At 39.2% G+C, this 14786-nt stretch overlaps 1 protein-coding gene across 4 annotated transcripts in view; it reads left to right on the top strand.

Annotated features, from left to right (window-relative positions):
* The window catches only part of TET2 (tet methylcytosine dioxygenase 2), a 132237-nt gene extending 118952 nt beyond the window's left edge, over nucleotides 1-13285 (top strand). For 2 of the 4 annotated variants that reach the window (XM_084973288.1, XM_003129278.7), the window contains 3 exons: nucleotides 3260-3397; nucleotides 5695-6049; nucleotides 8245-13285. In XM_084973288.1, coding sequence (XP_084829414.1) covers nucleotides 3260-3397; nucleotides 5695-6049; nucleotides 8245-9767 — 2016 coding nt within the window. In that variant the 3' untranslated portion in view covers nucleotides 9768-13285. Of the gene's footprint in view, nucleotides 1-3259; nucleotides 3398-5694; nucleotides 6050-8244 lie in introns of those variants that run through there. The other 2 variants (XR_014813270.1, XR_014813269.1) reach the window with 2 other exon arrangements.
* Nucleotides 13286-14786: the final 1501 nt, after the last annotated feature.

The raw sequence follows: 14786 nt of genomic DNA, 5'->3' as shown, positions 1-14786 counted from the left end.
AATGTAAATGTTTTTTAACACTCTCGGTTAAAAGGCAGAGCTTGTGATATTAAATAATCACATTGAATCAAAACAATTGTTATTTATTTAAAAAGCAAGAACTGGAGTTCCCATCGTGGCGCAGTGGTTAATGACTCCGACTAGGAACCATGAGGTTGCAGGTTCAATCCCTGGCCTTGCTCAGTGGGTTAAGGATCTGGCGTTGCCATGAGCTGTGTGGTGTGGGTTGTAGACGAGGCTCGGATCCTGCGTTGCTGTGGCTCTGGTGTAGGCCGGTGGCTACGGCTCCGATTAGACACCTAGCCTGGGAATCTCCATATGCCATGGGAGCGGCCCAAGAAATGGCAAAAAGACAAAAAAAAAAAAAAAAAAAAGCAAGAACCAGTAAGTATTATGCATAGTCAGTCAAAAGAAAGCTGGAATAATATTAATAGCAAAGTAGACTTCATAGCAAACAATATTATAAAGTACAAAGAGGGTCATATTATTATTTTAAAAAGGTCAGTTCAGCAGAAGAACATGATAGTCATAACTGTTCATATAATAACAGCCTCAAATTTTATTAAGCAAAAACTGATAGAACTAAAAACAAATCCACAATTAGTTTTTTAACACATCTCTCCCAATAAGTGTTAGAACAAGTAGGTAGACTATTAGTAAGGAGCTAGAAGACTTAACAAACTCGATCTTACTGACATGTATAGAACTTCACATGCAGTGACAGAATTAACATTATTTAAGTATATAAGGATGATTTACCAAGATAGTTTATGTTCTGGGTCATAAAATAAGTATCAGTAAATTTAAAGGCCTCGAAGTATGTTCTCTGACCACAGTGAAATTAAATTAAAAATCTGGTGGACCAGAAGGATACCTACAAAATCCCTAAATATCTGGACACTGAGCAACATATTTCTAAATGACCTATGGGTCAAAGGATAAATCACAAGGAAAATTACAAAGTATTTCAAACTGAATGAAAATGAAGATATGACATTGAAATTTGTGGGAGGCAGCTATGGAGCCTTCCTCTAAGGCTCTAAATCGCTAAGATTTATAACATTGAACATTTATTTCAGAAAATATAAAGTCTCAATCTATGCTTCTCTCCCGTGAAACTTGGGAAAAGAGAGCAATTTATGCCTAAAGGGCAGAAGGAAGAATAGAAATCAATGAACTAGAATATAGAAAACTAGAGTATATAACAGTGAGACCAAAGCTATACTTTGAGTCAATTCAATCAAGAAACAAAGAAAAGGTGTATACATTGGTGAAACCAAAGGTAGTACTTTGAATCAATTCAGTCAAGAAACAAAGAGACAGTGCAAATTGTCCATATTAAGAATTGGAGATGGCCCCTCTCTACAGATCCTACAGACAATAAAAGACTAAGAATAAAAATACATTATTAAAACTTTAGGCCCAGAAGTTCCTTTGTGGCTCAGCAGGTTTAGGACCTTTGTTGCAGCTGTGGCACAGTTTCAATCCTTGGTCCAGGAACTTCCACGTGTCACAGGTGGAATAAAAATAAAAACTTTATGCCAGTAATTCAATGACTTAGATGAAACAGGCAAAGTCCTTGAAAAGCACCAATTACCAAAGCTTACTAAACAAAAAAATAAAAACCATGAATAGTACTGTATCTATTGAAGAAACTGAATTTTTATTTTAAAATATCTCATATAGGTAGAGAGTAGAGAAAAAGTATTTGACAAAATTTAACATCCATAGAAGGAAACTTTCTCAGCCTGAAAAAGGGCGTAATGAAAAACCTTTATTAGCTTAACATCATCCTCAGTGGTGAAAGACTGAACACTTTACCCCTAAATTGCAGACAAGAAAAGATGTTAAGAAAAAGATGTCCATTCACACCACTTCTAGTTAACATCTTTTTTTTTGAACTTCTCAAGTGGGTTTTATTATGTGTTGAAGATGTTCTCAATGCCGTATTTATAAACATAATTTATTTTTTATTTATTTTTGTCTTTTCTAGGGTCGCACCTGTGGCATATGGCGGTTCCCAGGCTAGGGGTCTAATCGGAGCTGTAGCTGCTGGCCTACGCCAGAGCCACAGCAACACAGGATCCGAGCTACATCTGCGACCTACACTACAGCTCACGGCAACACCAGATCCTTAACCCACTGAGAAGGCCAGGGATCGAACCCGCAACCTCATGGTTCTTAGATTCGTTAATCACTGAGCCACAACGGGAACTCCTATAAACATAAATTTAATATACAATTGTCATACAATTTAAAAAAACCTTTTTATTCTTTATCAAATGGATGTTTGCTTAATAAAATTAATGTTTTCAAAAATAGTTTTCATCTTGGAACAGCAAGTTTTTTGTGGAATCTAATTTTTTAAAAATTAAGGTATAGTTGATTTACAACATTTTATAAGTTTCATGTGCACAACATAGTTATTCACAACTGTTAAAGATTATACTTCATTTATACTCAGTGTAAAATATTGGTTATATTCCCTTTGCTGTATTAAATACAGTTTATTCTGTTTAATATCTAACTGGAAATTTTAGTGCAAAAGGCAAGAAAAAGAAAAAGGATATAGATTGAATAGGAAGAAATAAAACTGACCTTATTTGTAGATAAGATGTATGTCTACATTAAATATCCCAAAGAACCTACATTAAAAACCTCCTAGAACTAAAAAAACTGGTTTAACAAAGTTGCCAAATACAAAAATCCATGGTATTTCTATATATTAGCAATAAACAATTAAAAATTGAAGTGAAAACCAATAGCAATTAAAATTGAATAAAAAATATGAAATTCTTAGATACTTGAATTAACTTGAAATGGATCCATTTATATAAAATTCTAGAAAATGAAAACTCATCTGTAGTGACAGCAGGTCAGTAGTTGCCTGGGAACAAAGAGGGAGGCATGAATTACAAAGTGACATGAAATTTTTGAGAATCATGGATAGGTATGTTATTTTGATTGTAGGATAGTTTCATGTATAAATATGTCATCAAATAGTACACTTCAAATATATATGCTGTTCAATTTTAGTAAATTGTATATCTTAATAGCACTGTAAAATAAAAACTTTACAATGCCGAGGTATTTGCTGTATTGTGTGTCATTCCACCGTGTTTTTGGATATAAAATATATAACACTAAGAAATATTTTTCACCTGCTCAGTACACAGGTCTTGTACTTTTTGGTCAAATATGTGCTTAAGAATTTCCAATGTCTAAGTACTTTTCCTCCACACACACTCCTATTTTTCAGATTGAATATGAACACAGAGCACCAGAGTGCCGTCTGGGTCTGAAGGAAGGCCGTCCATTCTCAGGGGTCACTGCATGTTTGGACTTCTGTGCTCATGCCCACAGAGACTTGCACAACATGCAGAATGGCAGCACACTGGTAAGTGGGGCTGAGGACAGGTTAGCTGTATGTCCCGCTGAAGAGTAGAGGACTAGAAGTGATAGAGTGGTGCATTAGTTAGAGTGACACGTTCTCTGCAACATTTTCGTGAATGAATTGCTGTTGCAAGGTGATCTTGTTTGGCATAACCGGTTATCTCATAACAGGTTGCCTTGGCATGTAAAAGTCATGGAAACTCTGGTGCTTATCTAAACTGGTGACAAAGCATTGCCAGCTACAGTTATATGCCCCCCAAAAAAGTCTTTCCGTATTCAGTGTCAGACAGCAGGTAGGTTTTAATCAGTTAAGCAAAAAGCCATAGACAAAAGCAAGGTACCAGTTCATCTTGCAGAGAGAAATATTCGTGAAAAATGTATCATCGTTGCCACAGTAACTACTATAGAAGATTCAAAGCGTAAAAGAACCCGTTGTAACTATGTTTTACAGTGGGTGAAATGTATTGAGCCTTATCGTTGGGGGGGAGAAAATGGATCCATCTTAGCAGGGGGAGCAGTGTCCCACACCACTAAAGCCCAGGGTGTGGACTTGCACATAGATGATGACACAGAGTGGAGATAAAGAATGAAAAAGCTAAAGTGCAGGAACTAAATTAATCCACCCAATGAGTCATCAACATGGATACAGATGTAATTGAGGAAGATGACCGATGAGAGAAGACAGGTGTTGTAGTCATATTCTAGGATGGAGAAGAATTCTGAGAAGGAGTAGGCAGTCATGAAGTAATTTTAGGAAGCGGATGTGAAATTTTTGCTGAGAGGAGAGAAGGTATTGGTTTAATGGTCTAGAGCAGGGGTCGGAAAACTTTTCTTTTAAAAGCTTTGCAGGCTACAGAGGATCTTTGTCATAGTCTTCGTTTGGAGTTTTTTCCAATAAAAATTTCTTTAAAAATGCAACAACCATTCTTAGTTCACTGGCCATATGGAAACAGGCTGCAAGGCAGATTGACCACAGGCCCCAGCTGACTGACTACTGATTCAGGAGAGCAGACGCAAGGCTTATCATCCACAGGATCCAACATAATCACTTACCATGTGTTGACACCTGCTCTTCCTTTGGAGGCTATGCTATATTTTGGGAAGTAAAAGAAATAAATGATAGCTGGAGCTATTATAGGTTCTCAAGATAACCAGGTTTCTTTCCAGCAAGGTTATGGAGAGTGGGCAGAGGGTGAGAAAGAGTTTTTGAATGAAGGGGAATTTTCCTCTGATAAGTCACAGTTCTGTGAGGTGAAACAGAAAGTAGCACTAGGTTAAGTAGAAGTGAGTAGGGATAAGTGTGTGAGAAAAAAGACACAAGTGCTCAGAGACGAGAATTTAGGAAAATGTACGAGTACGAAGTGGTAGTGAAACACTCATTTTAATACCATCTCATGTTAAACTTATTTATAAAGGTAAATCTAATATAATCATGATCACAATCCTTTTAAGAGTATCTTCCAATGATTTTATATTACCTTGGGTTTTAAATAACCATGGTCTTATTTTCTCTTTTAATTAAAAACACTAAATACTAAAAGCTAGTATTGAAACCCAACCAATAATTTTTCATCAAAGCCAATGTGATTGTGGCCAAAAAAAAAAGTACCACTAAATTATCAAAGAAGCAGAAGTAGCTTTTTTTTTTTTTTTTTTTTCGGCTTTTCAGAAAAGATATGAGAGAGAAGAGAAACAGTAAGTTAAATTTCACAGAGTAGAGAAGAAAGGTGGAAAGAGTGTTAAGTTACATATTACCTTTATCAAGCAAATCTTCAGTTTTACACTATTTAGATTTCACTTTGGTATCCTGTGGAAATTTCTTAAATATGCTTAAAGAGAGTTAAGTGTGAGGAAAGATGTGAAGTTTCTTTGTGCACAGAAGTATGAAATGAGGCAAAATGTGATACTACTAAAAGCAGAGGAAGTCCTTTGGTAGAGGAAACTCTTAGCCTCTTTTTGAAGAGGCTTCACATCTATTACATCTTTTTTTTTAAGTGTGAAAAGTGGGAGATTGCTTCACTTTGGTAAGAGTATTGCTTCTTCCCTTAGTCAGAAATGTTTGTGAAGAACAGTCACTACAGATCACAGCTCCTGATAGACTGAAAAAATTTAAAAAGTCACCATGAACTTGTTTATCTTGATGTACCATCTTCATTAACAACAGACAGATGTGGTTTTATGGTCATAAACCAATCTGGTCCAGTAGGCCGCCACCATAAATCTACATCCTGAGGAAAAGACACGCACACCAGCTTTCATTTGGACTGCCACTGAGGCTGTGCTGTCTCATTTCCCTGCCAGGTATGCACCCTCACTAGAGAAGACAATCGAGAAATTGGAGGAAAACCTGAGGATGAGCAGCTTCACGTGCTACCTCTCTACAAAGTCTCCGATGTGGATGAGTTTGGGAGTGTGGATGCTCAGGAGGAGAAAAAACGAAACGGTGCCATTCAGGTACTGAGTTCTTTTCGGCGGAAAGTCAGGATGTTAGCAGAGCCCGTCAAGACATGCCGACAAAGGAAACTAGAAGCCAAGAAAGCTGCAGCTGAAAAGCTTTCCTCTTTGGAAAACAGCACAAATAAGAACGAAAAGGAAAAGTCAGCCTCAGCACGTACAAAACAGATTGAAAATGCAAGCCAGTCTAAACAGTTGGCAGGTAAATTTAATGTGAAGCATTGCAGATATATGTGTTATGTGACACTTGCGTTAAAAATGAACATTGTTGGAGTTCCTGTCGGGGCACAGCGGAAAGGAATCCCGCTAGGAACCATGAGGTTGCAGGTTTGATCCCTGGCTTTGCTCAGTAGGTTAAGGATCCGGCGTTGCTGTGAGCTGTGGCCTAGGTCACAGACGCAGCTCAGATCTGGCGTTGCTATAATTGTGGGAACCCATATGCCGCAGGTGTGACCCTAAAAGGACAAAAGACATTAAAAAAAAAAAATGAACATTGTTAGTTTTGGATGGTTATGCTCAGTCATGGTCTTAGTTCTGTATCAGGATTTTCTCTAGAGCAAGGGCCAAGCTTTGTTCTTGGAGATGGTAATGAGATGCTGTACCATCAGCCCCAGCTTGAGGGAGAAGTTTGGATTTTCCTGTATAATAAATGACAGAGTTTGATGGTAAGTGATGTGGTGAAATTAGTGTTAATCTAGCAGTGACAGGCAGGCCAAATCGGAAGTAGAGAAGTTAAGAGTTTGGAGCACAGTAAACCAAGAGTGAGATAAGAGCTTGGGTTTTGGTGGTAGCCATGAAGACACAGCAAAGGTGACAGAAGCATAGTCTTCCAAAATGAGTATCACCACATTGGTGACAAAACATTAGAATGAAGGAGAAAAAAGTATTTAAAGATGACCCCAAACTTTTAAGCCTGGATAATGAAAACAGTGCTATTTATTGAGATAAGTTTGAAAATAGGATTTATGGTGGCAGGGGCAGGAGAATAAGATACTTTCCTTAGCCATATTGCATCTGAGGTTTATGAAGGGAATCCATGTGTAGTTCTTCTCAAGTTTTTACCCATCAAAATAGATAACATCTGTAATAGTAGCCATCGAGCATTATTTATCAATATGAGTTGACATTCTCTTTCCAAAGCCCCTTGCTTTAAGTCTAGTTAATACTATATATAAAAAAAAATTCAGTATACTGTCCCTATCCACACTTTAGAGATGGCATTGGCCTGGCCATTAACAAAAGAAAAATGCATATCTTTACATTTAGTGTACTGGTTTGTTTAGAACCAGCCACCTTTGCTTCACAAAGTCAAATTTCCCTATTGATTTTGAAGCTCAGAGATAAAGTAAGTTAGAATAGTATGTCAAAGATGTTTAAATTGGATGACTTATACCAAAAGAAGTAGATCCTGTCTACTCCCTGATATTCCTTTTAAGTTAGCTGTGGAGTATCATCAGATAGAACTTTGCCTGTAGTTCCTTCTAACTGGTCTCTGCAGTAATAGGTTTCCATTCTCAGGACTGCCATTGTGGCTCCACTTATCTGTTCTCAGCTCTAATTATTCCCTTTTTTTATATATAAGTGAGGTTATTAAACAGAAATATGACCTCCCAAACTTTCATTTGCAAAGCTGAAAGTTTCTTTACAGTTTTATGTACAACTGTGTAAATTTCCTTTCTGGAAAGCATGCTAATGAAATACAGTTTACCAGTTACATAAAGTGCTTTGGGTTATTTAAATGAATGTCATTCTTTTTCTCATAGCACTGCTGAATCTTCCAGAACAAATGTTTTGCTACCTTAACTATTTAACATATTCGATTGCATGTGAGGCAATGGAGAAATAAGACGTTGTCCCTTCCCTGAGGAAGTACTTTGCAGTGGGGTAAAGAGGGAACTAAAAATGGATTAATTCCAATACATTATGACTGTTGCTTTATCTGACTTATGTTTGCAGTGGATATTACAAAGTATTACAAAAGCACTAGAAGTTGAGTTCATAGAAGGCTTCCTTGGGGAAGGGATGACTGTGTCAAGGAAGGAGAGTGAAATGGGAAGGAGGGAAGAGGGCCCTTCAGGTAGAGAGTGTGGGAGGGTTGAAAAGTCAAAAGCACAGAAGCGCCCGAGAACATGATGCTCTCGATGGAATGGCTTTTGGATGTTTTATGACATTTCTCACCACTTACCAGATTGTACTGTTATAGGGTCTGCCATTTTATTTCTAATGTTTTAGACACAAAAAAATTATGCCAGACAGTGATCAGAGCTCTGACTTTGCTCTTGTCCTTGTTTGATGGGCATTGCATAGTCCTGGTGGTGGATCTCACAGACATGTAAGCATCTTCACTAGCCTTTATAAAGTAATATTTGTCCCTGTTCTCACTTATCCTGTCCACAGAACTTTTGCGACTTTCAGGACCAGTCATGCAGCAGCCCCAGCAGCCCCAGCCGCCCCAGCCACCCCAGCCGCCCCAGCTGCCCCAGCCACCCCAGCCCCAAATACAGAAGCAACTTCAACAGCCACAGAAGCAGCCTCCACAGTTGCAGCAACCCCAGCAGCAGCAGCCGCATCACCACGTAACTAGTAACCCTCAGTCAGAGTCTGTCAGCTCTTACTCTTCTTCTGGATCTACCAACCTATACATGAAACGGCCCAATCCAGTTAGCCCTTATCCAAGCTCTTCACACACTTCAGATATTTATGGAGGTGCCAACCCTGTGAACCTCTATGCCACCTCATCCCAAGCTGCAGGTTCATATTTGAATTCTTCAAATCCCATGAGCCCCTACTCTGGGCTTCTGAATCAGAATAACCAATATCCATCATATCAATGCAATGGAAACATATCAATGGACAACTGCTCCCAGTATCTAGGCTCCTATTCTCCCCAGTCTCAGCCTATGGATCTGTATAGGTATCCAAACCAAGGCCCTCTCTCTAAGCTAAATCTACCACCCATCCATACACTTTACCAGCCCAGGTTCAGAAATAGCCAGAGTTTTACTTCTAAATACTTAGGTTATGGAAACCAAAATGTGCAAGGAGATGCCTTTAGCAGTTGTACTGTTAGACCAAACGTACACCATGTAGGAGCATTTCCTCCTTATTCCGCTCATGAGATGGATGGCCATTTTATGGGAGCCGCCTCCAGATTACCGCCCAATTTGAGCAACCCAAACATAGACTATAAAAATGGTGACCATCACCCGTCTTCTCATTTAATCCATAACTACAGTGCAGCTCCAAGCATGTTCAACAGCTCTCTTCATGCGCTTCACCTCCAGAACAAGGAGAATGACATGCTTTCCCATACAACGAATGGGTTTTCCAAGATGCTTCCAGGTCTTAACCATGACAGAACTGCTTCTGTCCAAGAAGGCTTACACAAATTACACGATGCTGGCAGTCAGGAAAAGCAGCTGTCTGCTGCCGAAGACAACGACGAGGTCTGGTCTGACAGTGAGCAGAGCTTTCTGGATCCTGACATCGGGGGAGTGGCTGTGGCTCCAACTCATGGGTCAATTCTCATCGAGTGTGCAAAGCGCGAGCTTCATGCCACAACCCCTTTGAAGAATCCCAACAGGAACCACCCCACCAGGATCTCCCTTGTCTTTTACCAGCACAAGAGCATGAATGAGCCAAAACACGGCTTGGCACTCTGGGAAGCCAAAATGGCCGAAAAAGCCCGTGAGAAAGAGGAAGAGTGTGAAAAATATGGCCCAGACTATGTGCCTCAGAAGACCCACGGCAAAAAAGTGAAACGGGAGCCCACTGAGCCTCATGAACCTTCAGAGCCCACTTACCTGCGCTTCATCAGGTCCCTTGCTGAAAGGACCATGTCCGTGACCACAGACTCCACAGTAACTACATCTCCATATGCCTTCACTCGGGTCACCGGGCCTTACAACAGATACGTATGATGTTGCCCCTGGCGTTGGTTACCTCATTTGAAAAGACCACAACCAACCTGCCCATGGTCGTGTCTTTCTCATGACGTGGGCAGTGGGGAAAGGACACAGTATTCTTGACAGATGTGGTGAGATGAACCTCAGCTCACCAGCAAAAAAAGAGGTCATCTTACCATAGCACTTAATTTCCACTGACTCCTAGGTGGTCACAGATGAGATCTGGGCAAAAGACCAAAGCATTCTATGCAAAGGGAAGGTGGAGAAGAAAGTGTTCCACAATTTACATTTTTTAAACACTGGTTCTATTATTGGATGAAATGATGTGTAAATGTGATTTTTCCCCCCTTACAACTCTACACATCTGTGACCACTCTTAATAATACCAAGTTTGCATAGTCATGGAACACAAATCAGACAAGTACTGTAGTATTACAGGGGCAGGAATCTTAAAATACCATCTGGTGCTGAATACACAATGTACTGAAATACTGGAATTATGGCTTTTTAAAGTGCAGTTTTTAATCTTAATATTAACTTTTATTTATCAAAATAGCTACAGAAAACATAAATGAATAGACAGCAAAACACTGAATTTGTTTGGATGTTCTAAGAAATGGTGCTAAGAAAATGGTGTCTTTAACAGTCAAAAATTTAATGCCTTTATATCATCAAGATCCTATCAGTGTCCTCCAATGCCCTTGAATAATGGGGGTACATTTTCATTCAAGTTTTTAATCACAAGTACCTATTCTTACACAAGCTTAGTTTTCAAAACGTGGACATTTTAAAGGCCTCTGGATTTTGCTCATCCAGTGAAGTCCTCGTAGGACAATAAAAGTATATATGTACATATATACACACACATATGTATATGTGCACAAACATGTATATCTATAAATATTTTAAATGGTGTTTTAGAAGCACTTTGTCTACCTAAGCTTTGACAACTTGAACAATGCTAAGGTACTGAGACATTTAAAAAAAGTTTACTTTCATTTTAGAATGCAAAGTTGATTTTTTTAAGAAAACAAGGAAAGCTTTTAAAATATTTTTGCTTTTAGCCATGCATCTGCTGATGAGCAATGTGTCCATTTTTAATACAGCCAGTTAAATCCAAAATGGGGCTTACTGGAGTCAAGGGAATACATTAGTCCACAAAATACATGTTTTCTGGTGCTCATCTCACATGCTATCCTGTAAGACAGTTTTATACAAAATGGTATGACAAGTTCATTGCTCAAATATATAGAAGTTCAAGAATTTTCGATTAACTGCAGGTAATAATTAACCGCATGCTATGGACTCAACGAAGCTAGTTCACTTAAGCCAATGCTATTTTATGGATCTGTAGCTCTTCAGTGAACTGAATGGCAGTCTGCCTTTGTGTTGATAATTGTACATTGTGATGTTGTCATTTCTTAGCTTAAGTGTCCTCTTTACCAGAGAGATTGAGCAGACTGATGCCTGCATAAGATGAATAAACAGGGTTAGTTCCATGTGAATCTGTTAATTAAAAAGGAAAAAAAAAAAAACAGGCAGCTGGTTTGCTGTGGTGGTTTTAAATCATTAATTTGTATAAAGAAGTGAAAGAGATGTATAGTAAGTAAATTAAATTGTAAACAAAACTTTTATAACGCAATGCTTTAGTATTTTAGTACTGTAAAAAGAAATTAAATATATACATATATATATATATATATGGATTTGAAGCAGAATTCACATCATGATGGTGCTACTCAGCCTGCTACAGATATATCATAATGTGAGCTAAGAATTCATTAAAGGTTTGAGTGATGTTCCTACTTGTCATATACCTCAACACTAGTTTGGCAATAGGATATTGAACTGAGAGTGAAAACTTATAGCATTGTGTACCATCATTTTTTTCCAAGTCTTTTTTTTATTAAAAAAGAAAAAAGCGTACCTTTTTTCAATACTTGATTTCTTAGCAAGTATAACTTGAACTTCAACCTTTTTGTTCTAAAAATTCAGGGATATTTCAGCTCATGTTCTCCATATGCCAACATGTCACCTGTGTTTATGTAAAATTGTTGTAGATTAATAAATATATTCTTTTTCAGGGATTTAACCCTTTTATTTTGAATCCCTCCTATTTTACTTGTATATGTCCTGATGTAACTAAAACTAATTTTGTAAATGTGTTGGCTCTTTTTATTGTAAAGAAAAGCATTTTAAAAGTTTAGAGAATCTTTTGACTGTTTCAAGCAGAAAAAAAATACATGAAAATAGAATGCACTGAGTTGATAAAGGGAAAATTGTAAGGCAGGAGTTTGGCAAGTGGCTGTTGGCTAGAGTCTTTAACTCTCTAAAATGAAGATGTTTTGATCCAGTAATCCATTCAGGTAGCAATCCATGAGGTCATCCCTACACAGGCAGAACACTTAGGGGTAAATGTGCAGTGGACTATACAATTACATCTTGGTCTAAGTATATTTTTTATTGCATTTCAAATACTTTTTTTTTTTTTTTTTTTTTTTTCCTTTTTTGGCCGCCCTGCAGCATATGGAGTTGCCAGGCCAGGGATCAGATCTAAGCCACGGTTGCAACCTAAGCCGCAGGTTCAGCAAAGCCTCATCCTTAACCCACTGTGCTGGGCTGGGGACCAAACCTGTGTCCCAGCACTCCCAAGATGCCGCCAATCCCATTGCGCCACAGTGGGAACTCTTCAAATAAATTCTTAATCAAAGGAGACCTTTGAGTTTTATTGGTCAAATCTTTGTAACACGGCTTTTGTCTTAAAGAAAAAAATTTCTCTAGTTTTTGGCTGTGACCAATTTACGAACATTTCAAAAAACATTTGTATATGTCAAACCACATGATTTTCATGTTTTGCATCTACCATATATCTAACCCCAGATAATCGGTAACTATATGCACATTTGTTGGTTTTGAGTCAGCCATTCCTATGTGAATGCATGTTTGGTTTCGGTATCATCCACTGCCATTTGTCAAACTGCTGGCCAACAAGAGCAGGAAGTATAGTTTGGGGGTTTGAGGCGAGGTTGGGTGGGGAGGAGGAGAGGAAATTGAGTGGCATATTGTAAATATCAGATCTATAATTGTAAATATCAAACCTGCCTCAGTTAGGATGGATGGAAAGCAGATCTCCAGTTTGCTTATATAGGAATATCAGGTTGACTATATAGCCATACTTGAAAATGCTTCTGAGTGGTGTCAACTTTACTTGAATGAATTTTTCATCTTGATTGACGCACAGTGGTGTACAGTTCACTTCTAAAGCTAGTGGTTAACTTGTGTAGGAACCTTTTGCAGTTTGACACTAAGATAATGAACTCTGTGCATTTTTCTACGCTTTTTTTAAAAACTTAGTTTCATTTCCTTTTCATGAGGTGTTTGGTTTGTCTATAAAAATCTGAGGATGGTTATAAATACTGTAAGTATTGTAATGTTATGAATGCAGGTTATTGAAAGCGTTTATTATTATATCATTCCTGATAATGCTATGTGAGTGTTTTTAATAAAATTTATATTTATTTAATGCACTCTAAGTATTGTCTGGCTGAAATTTCTGTTGACTGACTGACTGACTTACTGCCACCTCTGTGAGGTGAAAAGAAATTGCTTTTTAAAGATACAGTCTACTATTAAGAATTACCATCTAAAAAGTATCTAAGGTAACCACCAAATAATTAAGGCCAAAATATTTCTCTGGTTGAATAGTTAATTCAGCTTTTTCTCCCGCTTACTTTTTAGCCTCTTCACTTTGCACACGTAGCCAGTGTAAGTCAGCAAGGGAGTAACAGCCCTTCTGCCCCCCTCAGGCTGACCGTTCCTCCTGGCGTGTAGTTTGAGGGCTGTCAGTGACACGGGGTCACCAGGGTGGGGTTCATATTGCTTAGGTCTGAGGCCAGCCCTGTTCTAAGATTCTCATCTTCCTCTTCGTGTCTGCTCTTCTTCAGGAATGTTCCTCTTCCTGCCTATCAGAAAGGCTGGCAGTGTTAGGCAAAAGGAGTCGGGAGAGGTGGCTGGGGAGGCGCTACACAGATGTGCATGTCCTCGTCCATCCCACATGGCTTCAGGGAGCTAGATGCTAGACCGGCCTCATCTCGACCCTCCCCTGTCATGCGACTCACCGCTCACACAGCCCCAGTGCTCTCCTGCTGAGACACCTCCGAGAAACACAGGTATTCAATGCAGTCTCTAGTTCTAGCTCTGTCGAATCTTCCTACCTTCACCCCCACCCCTTCCCACCTTGGTAGAGAAGTCATTTACATTAGGCGTGAAGTAAGGGAATTCCCTTTCCCATAGTCTTCTCTCTCTTCAGCCTGGGCCCCAAGAGTCACTCCTGAGCCCAGGAAATGACTGCCATGTCATGACCTTTGAACTCAATGCCTGGGTGATTCCTCTCCCACTGTCCTCAAAGCCAGGATGGTAAGAGGAGAAACAACATCACTGTTAAAAAGCAGAGCCCACAATGCGGCTTTTTTTTTTAATTTATTGCAACCCTCTGGGGATGTTGTGAACCCTCATTTCACAATCCACCCTCCGGCTGAAACTTAGAAACCTCCCACTTTTCACAGTTGCTATTCTCCACTCCTCAGAGCAAGGGAATTTATGATTCTGTGAGCTTATCCTGCCAGGGCCCATCCTGACCCCACTGGCAGAGGCTAGTGATGCAGACAGCCCTGCTGCTCCTGAACCCACAGGTAGACGCCAACGAATCGGGGATACAGTTGGCAGTGACAGATGAGGTAGCATCACTGGCCCCTTGCCACCTCTGGAAAGACTTGCCAAGAAGGAACCTTTTCATGCAGACACCATGCTCACAACTGCCCTGTCACCCCGTGCCGCTTGCTCCTTTCCTTGGTCTCGTCACTCGGTCTATCACAAAAACCCTCCTGCTTTGGGTAATTCTCACTTCACGTTGCTGCCTGATTCTCCCACTCTGTCCTCCAGCATCTGTGTGAGAACAAGACTCAGTAGCAAAGACCTTATTCATTCAGGCACCTACTCCTCAGGCGCATTTTTAATGGGTTTTGTTGGCTTAAA

This window comes from Sus scrofa, chromosome 8 (genome assembly GCF_054392235.1).
Source record: "Sus scrofa isolate SSC_HxYL_T2T_F1_AM1 chromosome 8, Sscrofa_HxYL_maternal_Yorkshire_Landrace_v2.0, whole genome shotgun sequence".
Classification (NCBI taxonomy): domain Eukaryota; kingdom Metazoa; phylum Chordata; class Mammalia; order Artiodactyla; family Suidae; genus Sus; species Sus scrofa.
This window is presented reverse-complemented; position numbering and strand designations above follow the sequence as displayed.